The sequence below is a fragment of the Toxoplasma gondii genome, chromosome Ib (genome assembly GCF_000006565.2).
Source record: "Toxoplasma gondii ME49 chromosome Ib, whole genome shotgun sequence".
In the NCBI taxonomy this organism is placed as follows: Eukaryota; Apicomplexa; class Conoidasida; order Eucoccidiorida; family Sarcocystidae; genus Toxoplasma; species Toxoplasma gondii.
In genome coordinates, this window is record NC_031468.1 from 1,557,445 (window position 1) to 1,575,415 (window position 17,971).

At 52.1% G+C, this 17,971-nt stretch overlaps 3 protein-coding genes across 3 annotated transcripts; 2 read left to right on the forward strand and 1 right to left on the reverse strand.

The window, feature by feature from the left end:
• Positions 1 to 179: 179 nt before the first annotated feature.
• On the forward strand, positions 180 to 6,958 carry TGME49_209940 (transporter/permease protein; the record flags this gene model as incomplete). Its single annotated transcript, XM_002369702.1, has 11 exons — positions 180 to 521; positions 1,443 to 1,475; positions 2,223 to 2,371; positions 2,773 to 2,840; positions 3,295 to 3,388; positions 3,875 to 3,935; positions 4,680 to 4,754; positions 5,289 to 5,374; positions 5,771 to 5,958; positions 6,254 to 6,336; positions 6,569 to 6,958. The coding sequence occupies 11 exons, from the start codon at positions 180 to 182 to the stop codon at positions 6,704 to 6,706; spliced, it is 1,317 nt and encodes a 438-aa protein (XP_002369743.1). The 3' UTR covers positions 6,707 to 6,958.
• A 2,321-nt stretch (positions 6,959 to 9,279) lies between these two features.
• On the forward strand, positions 9,280 to 9,456 carry TGME49_209945 (hypothetical protein; the record flags this gene model as incomplete). The annotated part of the gene is made up of 1 exon (XM_018779487.1): positions 9,280 to 9,456. One exon carries the CDS (start codon positions 9,280 to 9,282, stop codon positions 9,454 to 9,456), a length of 177 nt encoding a protein of 58 aa, XP_018638418.1.
• Positions 9,457 to 12,024: 2,568 nt separating this feature from the next.
• On the reverse strand, positions 12,025 to 17,513 carry TGME49_209950 (thioredoxin, putative). The gene is made up of 7 exons (XM_018779488.1): positions 16,865 to 17,513; positions 15,676 to 16,213; positions 14,623 to 14,811; positions 13,950 to 14,194; positions 13,411 to 13,717; positions 12,740 to 12,788; positions 12,025 to 12,447 (listed from the first exon to the last, which is right to left on the reverse strand). Exons 2-7 carry the CDS (start codon positions 16,051 to 16,053, stop codon positions 12,341 to 12,343), a joined length of 1,275 nt encoding a protein of 424 aa, XP_018638417.1. The 5' UTR covers positions 16,054 to 16,213; positions 16,865 to 17,513; the 3' UTR covers positions 12,025 to 12,340.
• Positions 17,514 to 17,971: the final 458 nt, after the last annotated feature.

Consider the following 17,971-nt stretch of genomic DNA (forward strand, 5'->3'; position numbering starts at 1 on the left):
GTAAACTATGAGTTCGACTTTCCGCTTTAAATCTTAAAGGTCTCTTTGTCTAGATAACAGCGAGAGAAAAGTCCTCAGACACGAGTGTGAACAGTACTCTTGCCGTGGGGGGAAGCATTGCATGAACAGAGATCGTCTGGACAGTTAAAGTAACGCTTCGTTTTTCCAACTTTTCCGCAATGCCGAAGGATCGCACCCGCCGTGTCCTACACACCACAGCGCACCAACGTCTGTCTTTCTGCGACGCCAGTGGAACGACGCGGCGCGATGAGAGCGGGACGAAGGCCTGCGGCGACGGGTATTCGAGGCAGGCGGACCGTAGCGGAACACCGCATTCGTCGTTCAGAGAGTCAAGCGTTAGTGGCTTCGAGGACAAGCACGATGCGTCTTCGATATGTCTGGGGGACAGCGCCGAATTCCAGGATCTGCTGTGCTCGGACGATGGAAGAAAGACTGTGAATCTCAAACTCGCGGGATGCGTCGCGCTCTTCCTCGTTGCCTACTGCATCCAGCCTCTATTGGTGAGACTTGAAGTTCTTTGACCGAAAGCAGAGTCACTTCCCTTCTTAGATCCGACCGCTCGCCAGAAAAGAGGACCCTAAGACTTCGAGTTAGGTGTCTTCGAGTGAGGTGAGGTGAGGAACGTGGACTTGCATGAAGCAACGCTGGCGTGTCGCCGAGGAAAACAGACTCAAGCGGCCCCGGTTTGCTCTGCGCCTTCTGTTTCAGTGGAGGGACTGATAGCGCGCCTCTCAGTCGTGGGAGACAGCTCCTGTGTCTAGGTATATGCATTCCAGAAGCGTGAGCTGTTTCAGCTGCCGTTCGATATCTTCAGTTTTCCTGACTCTGAAGTCTAGTCATCGTCCACTCTACGGCAAACAAGGCATTAGCTCAAAAAGACGCAGCTTTTGAAAGTTTCGGTCTGAAAGACAGCACACATCTTGCCATTTTGGACACCTGGTCTTTCGGCTGGCGCGAGCGTGTCTGCATGTCTACCTCTAAGCGGCAGTCCATACTCAGGGTCAAGGAACGCCTTGAGAAAGCCATGTTGCATCCTTTGCTTAGACACCACCTGCGTCTGTGGGTGGGGGGCCCTGTCCCGACTTGCATCGTCGTTTGCCCTCTTTCGGTGCTGAAAGTCTCTCCATCGAACGTCGGCGGACTTCGTGTGTCGACAGCATCGCCTGTTAATCTAGGATTTCAGAGATCCATGCTTTGAAACCCCCCGTGGTGATGCGGCCGCAACTCATGACTCCAGAGGCGGCAAGTGGAAACCAGTAAACTGTATTCCTTTGAGGAAATGCAGAGATTCCTTATGTAAGGTCTTCTCGGAACCGTCTACACTCGTACATCTGCAAGTTGTCGAAGCAGTCTGGATGATAAGCCACGTAACGTTCCATCTCTTGGATTCTTCTGTGAGACTTCGCAATTCCCATTTTCAGGTCGACGCTCTGAAGTTCGAAGGCGCTGCCGCGGTAAGACTCTCCCCCTAGGGCTTTCTCCACCGGAGGTGCTGCAAGAAGTTCTTGCTCTCAGAAAGACCAAGACACGTTCTACTCCTTCTCGGTGCAGTACCGTGTTAACGGTGGATGTATGGTGCCGGTTCAAAGACAGGGAAATCCTTGTCAGGTGGCCCACGTTAATGGGCAGCGCACTGATGGAACTGTCGTGCAGGGATCCAGCTAGTTCCAGGGGAAGACTCAGGAATCGGAACCCATCCCTTCGTAATCTCAGTCGCTTGCGAGAGAACCACAACTCAGCGGTATTTGCACAGTTCAACTTTGTGCTCTTTAACTGTAGCGAGGATACTGAATGTGACTCCAGCGATTTTGAGACGCAGACAGGCAAGATCTCGATGATTGCTGCGCACCACCAGCCCGCAGATAAAAGTGTTGGAATTCAATGTCCTAGCGGTACTCATGTTGACTTGGAAGGTGCAGTAGTCGGCAGTGTTGGTTCAGTGCACGCGTAGAACTTCGGAAGCATCCTGTGCACTTCTTACGGTTCACTTTCTAGTTAGAGCAGTCCTCCCAAGACGGGGTTCTACGAAGCTTGCTTCCACTGCCTCTTTTGTACTGTGTACATACACTCGCAGCCACCCATCCGGACACAGGTGAGAGATATGTGCAGTCTCCTTGTTCTCTGCTGTGCTCACCTGTCCACCAGCTGCAGAATGGAATAACCTGCTCCACCCATGTTTGTGCTTTTTTCTCCGGCTGCAGACCAGCACGTGCATATACCTGATTCCCCATTTTCTCGGCATGCTCTCCGTAGTCTTCACTGTGAACGACTCAAGTACTCAGAGGCCGACGCATCGGAGCGAGAAACCTTGCAGAATGCCTCTTCTGCGGATGCGAGAACTTCACCTCAAGTGAGACGATAACGAGACTGAAAAGAACCCCAAAGCTCCCCCAGAAGCTTCCCTCAAAACCCACGCGTTTTTGACGTCTCGCACTCAGACACACGCTGTCAAGGAGGCGCGGAACATGGCGTTTGCGCAAACGTATTGTTACTTCAGGCCTTGAGAAAGAGCCGGGGGATCCGAAGGACCTACATGGGCGATCCACAGAGCTGTGCACTTCTAGATGTGACCAGCGGTCTTAGAAGGGAAAAACATTACTGGCATTTGTGCGTCAATCGGTGGGTTTGCTTCGAGATTCGCAACTCCCCAAAAGACTTTAATTTTTCTTCGCTTCAAGTTTCCCCCACGTGCATTTATCGGATCTTTTTGATCGTTTCTCCGTGTGCTCCTCTTCAATGTGTGTGCTGCAGTCGTCGAACGTGGCGAAAAGCTTTCTTTGTTGCTGGCATTGACCTTCTTCATCAAGTGGCAGAAAAAGGTGGGCTTCTTTCTCCGCGTTTTCAGATTTTCTGAGAGAGAGAACGTATATCGATGGCGCGGTCTCCTAGACGTTTTAGATCAGTGGTCTCTCCGACAGTTCTTCTCTACCTTGTGAAAGACGTGAGTCGCTCGTCGCCTCACGGTGAACTCCTTTTGGCCGCTGCATGAGCCTGTCAGAGCGGGTGTCCTGAGTCCGTTTCTGAACTGCCCGCGATCCTATCATTTCCTTGGCGAGAAGCTACTCTGCTCTTTCGCCACGCGTGAGATCAGGAAGCTGACGAAAAAGTGCGAGGCTTTCAGGCTCTACGGAGCCGCGAGGATTGGCGTAGTCTTTCTGGATCTCTTCCGGGTCAACTGGCGACAGTTCTTTCAGCAAACGTGCTGCGTTTGCTCAAAAATACCTCCACAGATGTTGTGCATGCACCCGATCTGCGTCGCCTGTTTTTCTTCAGCGGGCCTAGTCCTGTGCGGCTCCGGAGCCTACGTCCTCGTCAGCAGTTCCTCGATTGTCTGGACAGCTGTCATTTCGGCTTGTGTCCTTCGCCGGTGCGACAGAAACTTCTCGTCTTTCGACTTCGTGTAGCCAGAGGGTTGACACCCGCTGATGATCCCTTGTTACTCTCGGTCAAAGACAGGCATTTCACAGTTATCTAGAAGACACACACGCCACTTAGATCCGGTTTCTGCTTGCACAAGGTGTGCTGCCGTGAGGAAAGCTGTCTCCGTGAATTTCTTGTACCGTAGCTAGCCAGACATGTGCCAACTGTCCCCGAAGAGGCCTTATCAAGGGAATGAGTTGCCGCTTCCTGTCAAAAAGAGAATCTCTTGGATCACTTTCGCAAGACGAACCCAGGAGGCTGCACGTTTCGAACAAGTCTAGCGCGCCGGAGGCCTGACTGGCGGAAAGGGGGAAAGAGACGACTGGGAAGGGCGTCTGAACAGATTGGTGGAGAGCCGATGCTGGCTAAGGTAGCCTTTCTTGGGTGTTCCCCTCCAAGAAGCCTCCTGCATGTGTGCCTTATTTGCGTGCAGCAAGTTTTCTTCGCTTCAGTGGATGAGTCTTATGCTCATTTGTGGCGGCATCAGCATGAAGGTGCGTCGCGGTACTATTCCAAGAAATAGACTGAAAGAGGTGCTTCAGCATGCTCCACGGACACTCGCATTCACCCAGCCTAAGTATGGTGAAAACCTTACCGTCGGAAGGCCCTCGAAAACAGCGAGCGATGAATCTGCGTAGTGGTTGCGGGGGTGCCTCCTTGCGCTATTCGCTGCCTCTGTCGACCACGGGGACTTGAAACAGAAGATCAAGTTCTCTGCCTGGAGGCTTGTTACGTTACGTACAGTTGTAGGTAAAAGGTCTGTCAGAGACTTAGACCAGCGTTGCAGCACGTTGTTTCCTTCGATAGTCCACGCAGGATTTCGATTCTGCCCGAGAAGCGTTTCTGCGAAAGGAGAGAACACAAGCGGAGACGCGAGAAATGCGACTCTTCTTCGAGATTTCGTCACGTTTTCGACCGCAGAAGCAGATGGAGCGAACCACACTGACTTATGACTCACCCCTCACGCTCACGTACTGCATGCAGTTCGTCGACGTACCTCTCTTGTTCAGGTCGCCTTTTTGGTGTGGACACGGCGAGTCCTTTGCCTCACGGGCGACGCACTGCAAACGTATTTCTCACTTCGTTTTGAACAGAGGGGGACAGAGTCAACGTGGTTTGTGTTCAAGCCGCCGTACCTTCGGAAAAGAGACCTTCTGTCGGTCGTTGCCAAGGCCCGATGTTGCTTGTCTATTGCGTCGTGAACTGTCTGCATGCACGTGTCCGCTGTTTGTACACAGGCTGCAGATCTCACCTTCGCGTGGCAAAATGAAGAGTTTCTGGGGGTTACCATCACGTTCCTTTCTGCAATTCTGGTAGGAGACTAGAGGGGAGATGACACTTTATGCGACCCGGGACTCCGCGAACGCTGCACCAGCTTGTGATTCAAGATACAAGACAATGCCGAGGAGACAAGTCGTGCTTCCCCACGAAATCAGGATTACTGAACATGAAAATCTTGATGAATGGACATACGGGCGACAAGGTCGATCTAAGGTGATGTTATCCACTTCTCGGGTCTGTACGTCGGATTTCGTTGCGTTATTCAGTGTCTGTGTAGATATCCGCTCTTTGAGAGGAACTTCTAATTCTCCCCCACAATTTCGGGCAAGACGCTTCGTTTTCAGAACATCAGGAATGTCGTGCGCGGCTGTCTCGGGAAGGCACCTGTCTGCACTCTGTTTTTTGCGTGCGAAAGGAGCCTCGCAGACGTCGCAAAAATCTGAGTAGGCCTCTGAGTGCAGAAGCGTTTGTATCTGAGCTGTTTGTTGGCGTGGAAAACGAATCCACTCTTCAAAAAGCTGTCACAGACGGGCAGTCACCCACTGTTCCCCTGCGCCTTTTTTCAGCAAGGTCTGACGTTCGTCGTAAACGAGAAGTACATGACGAGCTCCAGAGATCCTGTCAGCGGTCCTGCCCTAGTGTTCATGATGGGGTGCGTTTTTATACGCCCACCTTTGCTTTCTCTCGGTTGACTCAGGCTGTGCGGGAGGAAGGAGACTCTCAGTCAACAATCACATTTTGAGGGCGAGAATGCTGTTTGGGGGCGTTGTCTGCCGTATCTCACTACAGAACTTTAAAAGACACCACGTAGTTGCCTCCTCCCCCGTATCTCTGTCGTAGCGGTGATAACGCAGTCGCCTATACACGCCACCACAGCGAACCGCGTGTCGGAAACAAGCCACCTGCTGGTCAGCATCCCGTAAACAGTGACATCCATGGTATGTGCGCTTCTGCCTCGCTGGTCCTTCAACGTAGGAGCGAAACTGTACCACCGAGTCCCGCGTGGAGTTTCCAGGACGTTCTGCCGTCGCGTGTTTGTGGCTTGCAGAGTTATTTGCTCGTCTTTGATGCTCGTCTGGTCTTGCATCTGGACACTTCCGAATTTCCAAAATCTTGTTGTCCACCGTGTGCGAGAGCGAGGAGGCAGTCCACTCCGCATCGCTGCGATTCTCTTCGGCCTGTTTTGCAGTGGCGCGATTCACTCGTCCACTCTATGGTACATCGTCAAGCATCTCGGTAAGTCGCTGCGCCTTGCGTGCGGACTGCAACGCAGGTCCACCAGGGGCCGGGAATCGGCGTGCAGACATACTCGGAGTCGAAGCCACATACAGACTAGCACGCAAGAAGGCCGTCCGTCTTCAACTCAAAAATGCAATTCCTCAGTTTGAAGCTCGCTGAGAGTCGGGGCAAGGAAACCCTCGAAGAGTTTGCTGTGAGTAGGCAACATGCTATCTCCCACACACTTCAGGCAGCTGCTCAGTTCAGAGAATGTTGCTCTGGTGTTTGTGGTCCGCCTTGATCCACTGTGTAGGCGCGGTGACATCGGGGGTGCTGAAAGGTGTGAAGACAGCGTCCGTGTTTTTGCTGGGTCACGTTTTCTTCTGTCACCTCCAGGTAAGACAACGTGGAAGGACCCGCACAAAACTTGGTAGTGTACGCACCATGCAGATTTCTGCAAATAGCTCTTGTCCAGTGAAACGTGTGCTGTCGCAGCTTGTGGCTGTCTGCAGCAACTCGAGTGTCGAGAGCAGGGGCGGACGGGAAAGAGACAAGGTGGTAGGGAAGCAACAAGCGCATACGTTAGCCCCAGCGGTGTTGAGTCACATGTGTTTCGGACACGTTTCAGGAATCACAGTGTTTGAACCCGGTAAAAACGGTTTCAGCCACTGTCTGCGTGGGCGGCGTCGTCCTTTACTACGTCGCCACGTCACAAGCACGACAATTGCCAGCGAAAAACTCTGGCTGTACCAAGTCTTCTCTATAATTGTCCACCCAAATGGCAAGCACGTTGGCTTTAACATCAGACGAGCGCGGCTCGCTGGCTGAGGAGTGTTGATTTTGCTGGCGCCGAAGGCGGCCTAAGAAACGGTTTTTACCTCTGGCAGGTTACCTGGTTGTCTTCTGCTGAAGAGGAATTACTTAAAGACTGGCCCAACAAAACAGCTTGCAACCCAAAGAAATATGCGAAGTCGCAGCTGAACTCTTCAACCAACATGGATAGAAGCACTTTCCTGTCGTGGCACGAACAACGCAAACGCATGTCTTTCCTAAGCACTGTAGTTAACGGCATCTGATCAAGTCTGATGAAAGGGTGTGGCGCTCAGAGGCAGGCGAACACGACGGCTCGCATTTGAAAAGGTATCTTCTGCGCAAGCCTGCCATCGCAGGATTGAGACAGTTTGAACAACATGTGTCCGCTCATGTGTGATGTTTTTTTCCGTCTCATCACGTCACGAGAATGAAGCAAATGCGGCATTTGGACAAACTCCCGCTGGCTCTCGGTAGGAGAGAACACCGTCCACAGCGGGCGCACGTAGCAGGCTATGTAGTGTGTGTAGCACCTTTTCAGTTCCCCTTCCGATAGCCTCTACTTTGCTCCGATTTTGAGGCTTCTGCGCTGGTCATGGCAAGTGCGGTGCCACAGAGGCGCCTGTCTTCGTTGTAGACAAACCGGATATAGGAGCTGGAGATTCTCCAGCAATTTGCTTTGCGTCGTGTAATGTTGTATTTTGTGTCCCTTCGGCAAATAATCGACTGGTTCCAACGTTACATAAGGGAACTGCCGTGCATGATTCGAAGCCGGGATATTTTCCGTCTGTCGCCATTTACACGCGAGAAAAGGACATTCGAGGTTTTTCTGAATCACTCGCTCTACCCGCAAAGGCGTTGTGGCGTTAATCGCGATTTCGGGTTTCTTTGTCAGAGACCTTTCTTTGACGTTCCTGCGTAAGGACACAAAGATTTGTTTTTTCTGGGAAACTGTTTATCCAGTCGATCACCTGCCAATGATTTGAAATTGACGGGCAGCATTATGTGTAGTGCTTGCGTTCTACATGCTGATTTCGAATTTTCAAATTCAACCCTCTGCACGCTGAGACAGGACCGGAGCCCAGGAAATCTTGTTGCACTTTTGAATGAACATTTCGTATCACCACCACCCCGATGGACTGTACAGGGCAGCTGAAGTGTTCGGATTCAGTATGCTGCTTCAGCTTGGCAAAGCGCAAACACGGCGATCTGTCAGTGAGGTGTATGAGGAAAGGTTCACGAACAGTTCCTCCTGTGGCAATGCGAGCATCTCCCTTTGAAGAATCATTTCAGATCAGAGCTCACTGGCAAGAACACACGTTCACCTGAAAAGCGAATCGTCAATATTGTACATCATGTTTAAAGGCCGACAGTCGTCTTTTTTGGAAGTTTCGGATCCCAAATCAGCGAACCATGAACACAGTCACCAAGGATGGAATGCTGTGTCGAGTTCCTCGCAACATACACGGTTCATGTAGAAAGAGCACCACGCTGAGACTCGCAGGGATTGTTTGTGAGCACGGCGAGCATTTACATTCCCTACTTCGTTTTACCCGTACATCTGTGTGGGTGCTATATGAGTTCCTCCATTGGGTTTCGACCGGCTTGTCACTGGCAGCCGCTTAGCACGAGAAAAAAAGTTAATTCCTACCTGCGAAGTCAAAGATACGCAGGTTTTTTAGTGGGGATGCGTTTGTCTAGTCCTTCTGCCTACAGTAACCGCTAAGACAGTCCGGGTCGGAACGAGGACCTTCACTGCGTAGACGGGGTGCAAGTTCGATTGTGTCTGCGAGGGTAATGCTTTAGAAGGAGTTCCCACATACGATCGACGGATAGTTTTGCCTTTCACGCCAGATGCGACGCTCCCATCCAACTTGCGGTACATGCTAGTGCGCCCAGAACGCGTGCTGCCTGTAACTGGGCACCCGCGATGCACGGCGCTGAATTTGCATTTGGAAACGCCGGCAACAGCGAGACTTCCCTCTTCAGGTCGTCTCTTCCTCATCCCACAAACCAGACACAAGCGCCTGACTCCTTCCTCTCCATTTTTTTGTAGCAGTCCACAAGCCGCGTCTCTTCCCCAACCCTTCTGGCTCGCGGTCGTAACAGAGTCACTCCTTCTGGGCCACTTCGCAAGTGTCTCCCTGGGTGGCCGGCTTTGCCGCCCACCTATAAGTCCTTCTGCTCGCGCTTCTGCTCTTTGCGCAGGAAATCAAGCAGAAGAAAGATCGCCACGTCGTCTGAGTGTTTAGCTTCGCGTCACAAAGCCGCCTTTCCCGTCCTTACTTTTTCGTTGGCGTCGTCCTGCTCCTTTCGGTCACGTCACTTCCTTGTCTGTCACGTCGTCTGCCCGCGGGGGTGTCGCCAGCGGCATTCGTCGTACGCACTCGTTGTGAGCCAAATCGAAAGCCGTTTTTCTTGGGAGTCTTCTTTCGTTTTCGTAGACTCTTTTCGAGGACTGAAGAGGTCCCCTATTTTTTCAGCAGTTCTAGGGACGCAGCAGCCAACGGCAAATACGCCTTCGCCACAATGGAGGACCCTGCGAGCGTGTTCGACTGCTTTGGCATGATCTTTACCGTCTTAAAGCTCGCTCTGGCTCTCTCGCCAATTATCGTTCTCGCTTCTCTCTTCGTCTTCAATACTGACACAGAGGAAGTCTGCCAAACGAAACGGAAGCCGGATTTCTCTTTGGAGCCGCTGGAGTAGGCTGCTGCAATCTTTCGCTTCGAGGCTCGTCAAAAGAGTTGCGTGTGAAAGTTTTTGCTGGAGCAGAAACATTCTTCTCAAGAAAGCAGACTTGGAGACAACATGGAGCGAGATCACCGGCTCCGTTTGTCTTGCGGCGAAGGCAGGCGACTGGATGACATTTTTTGTGCGATTTGGAATTCAAGTTTCCTCCACTAACCACGTGACACAGTTGCACGAAGCAGGCACCAACATGGTGCTTGGTTTCTGCGGTACAACTTAGAGACTCAGGGCAATTCGTCAATGACAGAGGGCAGTGTGTCGGTAGTTTCGTTTGTGCTGGTCATTGTTGTGTTACTTGTGTTACGATCCATTTCCCATGGCGACACCTTGTGAAAGGTTGCCTTTCTTAGTAGCGTCTGTGTGAATGAGGGGATGCAACTGTTTTTTCACGGCATGTTGTGATTGACTTTGGTGCCTCAGAGGTCCAGGAGTCAACCGTTAGCGTTTTCTTTTCAAGCTGGAGGTCGGCGATGGAAGCGACGTATGACTAGAAATGCCAGGGACGGGTACACATTTGAAGAAAGGTTGTTCAAAAGAATGTTCACGTCACCTCAGAAAACCGAATTTTGTTTTACCATTGCAGTTCTCGACGAAGAGGGGAACTTGGATGAGCTCAAGAACCTTTTTTTTGGTAGACTACTGTTGTCTTCAGTTCGCTCGAGTGATGTGACGGCAAAGTGATCACGCGAGCAAACTGAGGAACTTCATTACTTCACACACTACGCGGAGTTTATCTGGGAAGATGCTTTTTGGATGAATAACTGTACTGTGGTGCACGTCATGCCGCTTTCCTACGAATCTTTGCGATCCGATTCTTCCCTTCGTAGCGCAGCCGCAGCGCCTTCCATGGTTTCTCCCTGACGACAGCTCGGTGGATGTCCAGGTAGTCCTACCTTTTCCGGTCCAAGAACTCCAACAAGCCCGACAAACAACATATCAGACTTGGGCCGTCACAGAAATGTCAAATGCACGCTTATCCGTTCCACGTATAGCCTTATCACGCAGCCTAGAGCACAGCGACGCAGGACGACACACCCACCGAAATACAGACGCTGTGTTACAAAGAACATGCGACATTCTTTGTACCGCGATGCGGCCAAACGTTAGCGCATACTTTCGCGACTTGACAGGGCGTGAGATAGTGGGCGAATGTCCAGTTAGTTCTCGTGCTTTTTCTCTGTTTGTTGGAAGGTAACTCGAGCCTCCTTTCCGGTTTCTGCTGGATCCAGGTGGCTTTTTGGGAGCTGCGAGAGGTCGCCTGTCGCCCCAGACACACACTGAGGTGGACACTATGTGTGCTTTTGCAGGTTGGTTTCACTCCTGAATTTTCCGACTACCTGACGTGTCTGTTTCTCGGCGATCCTCTGTGTTGGCACTCCGATCAGCATTCTCCACGTACCGCTTGGTTGTGACGGCGGTTCTCCACTTGGATGAGTCTTACAACAACCGCTGGACGCTTTGTGACCCCGATTGTTGTGTGTGTTAGCTGATTTCTTGACTTCTGCGGCTGTTCACCAAAGGAATGTAATTCCTGTTCGCGGTTTTTACCTTTGTAGCTTGCAGTGCGCTCCCGCGACAGAGAAATAGGTGGAGCTTAGTGTAGTCGCAGATGATCATAGAGACTGGAATACTCTGCGTGAACCGCTTCCAGGACCTTATCCGCAGGGACACGGACACAAAAACCTCTGCTGAAGACCTCTAGCGCCTCTTGGAGGCAGGCATCCACCTGCAACGAAGACGGAAGTAGCCCTGTGTATCAAATCTTCCACTCAGTCACTGCAAACCAAGAGCTGCTTTCCGTTTTTGCACGAGAGACCGCACGACGACTCCGAGTGCGTACTCCTCAGAAACAGGCCAGCTGGTGCCCCAGAAAAGCTGTTTTATGCATGGACGTTGAGTGCCACAAACGGCAACCGACAACGGCTGCGTTTTACAGGACTGAGATACGGTGTGAAAACGCTTTTCCTCAGCGCCTGATCGCTGCCCTGTTGAAAGTCATTTCTCAGACCGCGAGGTCCCTCGAGTGACAAGTGATCTACTTCCCAGAGGCACATGCTGCGTACAAAGGCAACAATGTAGCTCCTGTCAGTTTTTGTGTCTGCGGCCGGACACACGTAGCGTGCTGGCGGAGAAAATGGGTGATTCAACAAAGGGAGTTTCCCGTGTCAGCTCATGTGTTGAGATAATGGGAGAGGCCATTTCGTGCCCGCCCACGCCTTTGCCAGGCTTGTGCGATTACGCAGCTTCCCCTCGTTAGGTTCTGTCACAGATGTGCATATAGACGAGAGGGTGCGCTACTCGAAAGTAAGTGGATGGCATTTTGCCTCTCTGACGGGGGAGGGAAGCAGCGAAAGTGAGCAAGAAGTGCATGCAGGCACCGAAAGACACGAGAGGACGAGACCACTTCGCTCCTTGGAGAAAAATAACACCGACCACTGCGTTTAAGAAGACCGGAGCTCAGCAGATGCATGCAGAGCTGCTCACGAGCTTGCTCGCTTTGTAGCCTTGATGGTCGCTTCTTCAAGAGGCGACAGAATCTTCAGACAGAGCATTACATGCCCATGCGCGGGGACGCCTTCACCCGTGCGTGTAGAGAGTGTCTCAGTTTTACCACTCTATATCGGAGAAACGTACGACGGGGAGAGACAGGAAAGGGAACTTCCACACAGAGATCCGGTAGATGTAATGATCAGGCGGCTAGTAGGTCGGTGAGACAAGTTCAAGAGTTCATTCAGGACAGGCCGTTCGATAGTCAGGTTCCGTCGAAAATAGAATTTATGGGAAGACAAAATAAACAGAAAATTCCCATCAACGCCCTTCGATTTCCAGACGAAGAAACCATTTACAGTTCGTCCTTCTTGTCTGCCTTCTCCTTCTTCTCTGTTTCTTCCTTGCGGTCCACAAACGACGGCATCTTGCTCGATGGCACAACCTTGAAGCGGGCGTTTCCTGGAAGACAGAAAACAACCCAGCAGTGTCTATAGGGCGGACTCTCACTCACACGAGAAATTGGACCGAGATATGCATGTATCCGCTAGCCAGCTTCACACCGTGGCACAGATTCGACACTTCCTTTCTGCGTCTCAATATGCACAACTCAACCTGTGTTTGCTGGACCTCGTTGTCACTACTGATTTTAGTCTCCGTGTATCTCAACGTCTGCCTCACGCCCCATCAGTCATGAGCTTCCACCTCATTCGCGCGAAAAAGCCGAGTCAAAAAGCATCTCTGAGAAGCTCACCAGAAGAGATTTTGTCCAGGAGGCTCGCGATGCTTTCCTTGGAGAGATGCTGGAGAAAACACGACAAATGGGGAAAGAACGGGAAGATGCGTGTGTATCCGAACGAATGCCTTGCCTCTCCACAAGCCACGACTCTCTGCATTCTCGCGGACTCGCGTTCGAGGCTTCTTCCTTTTGCTCCCAATTTCCCCTGACTTTTCGCAACAAGGACCGCACTGCGCAACCATCGACTTTTCCTCGCGGGTTCACCAACAACATGCACAAACTGGACATGCATGCAAATGCCTATCTACGGGTGCTCAACGCCTCTGACGGCGACACGACCCTCTCGGCTACTTACACACACATACGCGAGTAAACCCCGCGAATGCACACATGCACTTTTTCGCCAGGCCCCCCACCGCAAAAGATACACCGGTCTGGAAATCTACGTCTCCATTCAAGAGGGAAGAAAGACAGCGTCATACAATTTCACGATTGCCTCCAAAAAGCACATTCTTATACCCGGACATATAAAAACAGAGATAAATTTATATATGTATATATATATATGGAAAGGTTATCTATACACGATCTTGTACATCTCGATACACACAAACACATAGACACGTGTCTATACACAGATTTATCTCTGCAGATCTGTGGAGCGCAGAAGGCACACTGCAGTTTACCTCGTCTGCGTCGAGTTTGGTGAAGCGCGTTTTGAGGTGGGGGTTGAAGACGACGACGGAGGGGTAGGACTCCATGGCGAACAAGTCACGGAAGCCAGTTTCGGTGTCGACGTCCATGAACATGAATCGGAAGTCAGGCCCTTTGCCGCTGTCATATTGGTACTTGAGCGCCTCGAGCATGTCCGTTTCCTCGGCCGTCAACTCGCGGCCTTGCTTCAAGTAAATCACACAGAGCGCCTTGAGACTCTTCTTGAAGCACAGATCGACGTTCGACCTCTTCGTCAACTCTGGAATAACTTGGAATTTCCTGAACACAAACCCCAGCACACATCGGGAACCATGAAAGATCTGCCTACCACAATAGTCGCAGGTGAAGCACCGGACTTCTTCGCGTTTTTTTTCCTCTCGCGCCCACGACGTCCGCCTCCACTTCCCTCCCCCTCGCGGTATCTATTTCGTCTCCTCAGCGCTCTGTCTTGTTCGCTCGCCTCCTGTTCTCCTCGCTCCGGTCTTCGTCTTGTCACGACTTTTGCGTTTACCACGGCTGCGTTTCCGGAGAGGGCTCTGCCTTCGGCGTGTGGTCCGAGAAGCCGCCCCCGAGGACGAAGGTCTCCGAGAAAACGTTAAGCCAGTCGAAGAGCACCTGGAAGTTGAACTCGCCTTTGTAGGCTTCGTCCTTCTTGTCCTTCCGGGTCACGACGATGTGCGGGAACTTGGTGACGCGGTACTTCTTCACGACTTCGGGGAGCTTCTCGGCATTGATCATAACCAAGTGCAGCTTGTCCTGCAGAGATACAAGGAAGAGTCAAATGCATGCACCATGCGAAACCGAGAAGGAGGAGACATACGAGGAGACCGGCCTCAGCGAAAGAGACAGGTTCGACGACTGCGGGAAAGCTGACACAGCAGACACATGAGAGGAGAGTGGATAAACGGGACACAGGGGAGACAACATGCAGACGAAAGCGTGTAGAAACTTAGAGAGGGAAACGCTGCTTCTTGTGCCCGGTCTTTACTGCACTTTCTCTTGTGCTGTGATTCTCTTTTTTGCTTGAAACATGTCATCTTCGCGTGTTTGTATGCTGTCCTCGTTCTTTTCTTCTTTTCGCCGCTCTTCCCGTATCCCGTCGTTTTCGAGTGTACAGACACCCCGGCACTCCTTTCTGAAACCCCGGCTGTTTTCCGTTTTCCTCCACAGCCCTCTCCACCGACCTTGAAGGCAGTGCTGAGAGCCTTGAGAAGAACCGATGCTTTCGGCTTATCGGAGAAAACGAGCACTTTCGGGACCTGGACGTGAGTGGCCATCGCCTTCTCAAAATCCTTCATGTCCGTCGGGATAATGACGCTGGAGGGAATAAGAGGGCCCACTGCCTTCGACAAAGACGCGTAGTTAGGTGTTCCCTGAAAAAAATCGCAACATCTCGCTTCGGTCATCTGATCGGTGTAAACATCTGGGGGACGCAGATCCTCATAGAGCCCTCTGGAGGGAGGCGCAGGCAACGCAGCACACACCAGGAAGCGCCATTCAGGTGTAAGGACACAGCTGTTCTGCGTTGACGGTATCTCAGAGGATCGGCTGAAAACGCGGCGCTCGCGCAGACTGCACACTGTTCTTTCCACTGTTACATGGCTGACGACTTTTGATTCTTATCGTTTGCACAACACTCCCCCGTCGCTACGGCTTGTTTCGTGCTTCCCCTCTCAGAAAAGGCATCGCGAGGGCCTTCGCGGGAGTTTCAGACGCTTTTTGACACGATGCTTCCTCTGAAAAGCTTCCCCGCGACAGGGTGGTACGCATATACATAACCCTGACATCTGGTAGGTCGATTTTCTTTGCCATCAACACGAGGCACAACAGGAAACCGTCAATGACGCGTTTCTCTTGCGAAGCCATGTAACGAAGCGTCCCCCGCCCCCACTCCCCTCCACACATACAGGCTGGCCAGATCACAGAAAGCCACGATTGTCGAAGTAGACATCCGGTTTTCGTGAGTCCTCTCCTCTCAGGTCCTTGGAGGCCCCACTGCCGGCGAGAAGACAGGCAGTTTCGGAGAAAGACGTCTCGTCGGGAAGCTCGATGGGCTCCGCGTCTGTACCCCGATGCGTCCTTGTCTGAAAGTGAAGGAAACGTGCCAAATGCGCGGCCAAGCGCGGTCCAACCACCGCGGAAGACGTGAAGACTTGCGTGTTGAGATCGACTCGGGGGCACAGGCCTCGCGAAGATCGACATTTCGCAGAAGGTCGTTTCTTCGCGTTTCTTCTCACCTCGAATTTGTACGGCGGCAACGGGAGAGGCGGGAAAATGAGAATGGTTGGGTACGAGGAGACATTCTGGTCTGTGCACAGCTTCGCGCTCTCGCCGCAGTCGACCGCGAGGACGCCCACCATCCCCTTCATCTTCTTCGCGAGCGTGTTGAATTCTCCGTCGAGAAGAGATTGACACTCTGAGCAGCCGTCCTTGTAAAACAGAACGGCGAAGACCTGATGAGCTCGGAACTTCTGGACCTTCCCGTCCCAGTTCTGCTGAGTGACCAGCGCAACGTCGTGGGTCATCGGGTCGATGCGGATCTTCGCTCCCGCCGCCAGAGACAGAAAAGCGAAACAGACGAGAGGCAAGAACGCGCACACACGCAGAGGCGCCATCTTGCTCGTTCTTTGGAGACAAGAAAAACGAGAGGGTGTGGCGGTGGGGGTCGCTGGGGGGGCGGGGGAGGAGGGGCAGTGGGGAGGAGGAGGGGACAGTCCAGAGACAGCCGGGAGACCCACGTAGAAGAAAAAGCGCGAGGAGACCAGCCAGAGAAACCTGTTCAGACCACAGAGACAGAGGGGGGAGGCATACAAACAAATAAAGGGATGACAGAGAGACAAAAAGAATGGAATCAAGGGAGGGGGAGACGGGAGAGAAACACTTCACTTTGAGATTCGCGTGGACACTGGGGAAGTGGAAAAAGGTGAGAAATGCTCGCGAGTGAGGCCGAAGAATCTTTGCATCTACGGTGTTGACAACCTTTGAAAACTCGGGAACGCACCACCCCACGAGGAACTCGACACAAAAACATAAAAAAATCCGTCACATGCACTCAGTCAGCGACAGGCACATGCGTAGACCAAACGCAAGCTTCCAGTGGAAACGCACTATCCAATGTTCATTTCCATTTCCGGGCTCTTGCTCCGGAGAAGTCGAGGAACACTCGAAATGTGACGACCGTAAACAGACACCGTGGATAATCTGCGCAGTGCTATCATCTATCATTACATATGGCTAGATGTCTGCCGTAAGTTCGCCTCTGATTTTTTCGTTTCTTCTCTCTTTATGTCTAGAGACAAGAAGAGACGAGGCGTGAATGAAGGCTTCTGAACACCGTTGCCCCGTTCTTTCTGGCGGCTTGAACAAAGACCTCTGAACATGCACCACTTGCCATCCTTGAGACGAGGCATGAGAGAGGTTCACTACCAGAAATTCGAAAGAGACGAGGGGCTGTCGGACGAAAAAAAATCTCTGGGGAGAAAGAGGGCGAACGGTTCTTTTATTTTTGGAAAGGACGAACAAAGCCGCAATGTTCGTGTCGCGGAGGTTTCTCCACGCTTTCAACCCCCCGACGCGACAGACCCCTCTTCTCTTCTCCCCCTTTGTACCGAACATTTGGGATTGTTCTCTCGCATTTCAAAGATGCATTTCCGCGGAAGCAAGAGCACCAAGAAGACACACGTCTTGCGCGCGCAGATCTCCCGCGCAGAGAACTCGCTTTCCCCGCCTTTCTCTGCCTCTGCCAGGACCCCGTCGAGCTCAACGACTTACCGCACGGAGAGGCGCGAGAAAAAAGCAGTGGAAAGAGGTAGAGAGACACCGAAACGCGGAAGCGAAAGCAAAGGAAAGGGACGCTCGCTCGCACTCGGGATACTCAGACACGCGCCGCGAAACAGAACACGAGCAAAAGGAGGGAGGGACGGGCTGGAGCTGCAGTACCCAGCGGTGGTGGAAGAAAACGCGAGCACCCGATCGACAGTCACGCAGAAGAAAAACAGAAACACTGGGCCACAGAAAGCAGGCAGGTACGGAAAAGAAGCTGAGAGACAGAGTGGCCAGACCCGGAAAAGAAAAGAGAGTGCGGCCGCGAGAGAGGACAGAAAGTTGCACACGCGCTATATGTGTATATATACAGGTGCGGGCGGGTGGAGACTGCGCTGCTGTTCCCCTGCTCGTCCAGCCACGAGACTTTCACGTTTCTGCTGCGAAAGGGACCGGGGAAACGGGAAACATGGACAAAACCGCGTCGAGGAGTGCAAGGGGCTGTCGAGAGAGGAAAAAAACAACCGAAAAGGGCCAAGAAAAGAGAAAACGGTCGGGATTCCGCCGTGTGGAAACAGTTCAGATCCACGCACGCAGGAAGCCCAGAACTAGCGGGTGTTCTGCTCAAGTGTAGGTACACCTCAAAGCAAAGTAACAGTGTCAAAAATCGAAAAATGCCACCTCCATTTCGGATTTGGTTTCTCTCTTAGGCGTGCACAAAGAACAAAGTCTTTCTCACCTATTTCTTATCCTCACCGAGACACAAGGCGT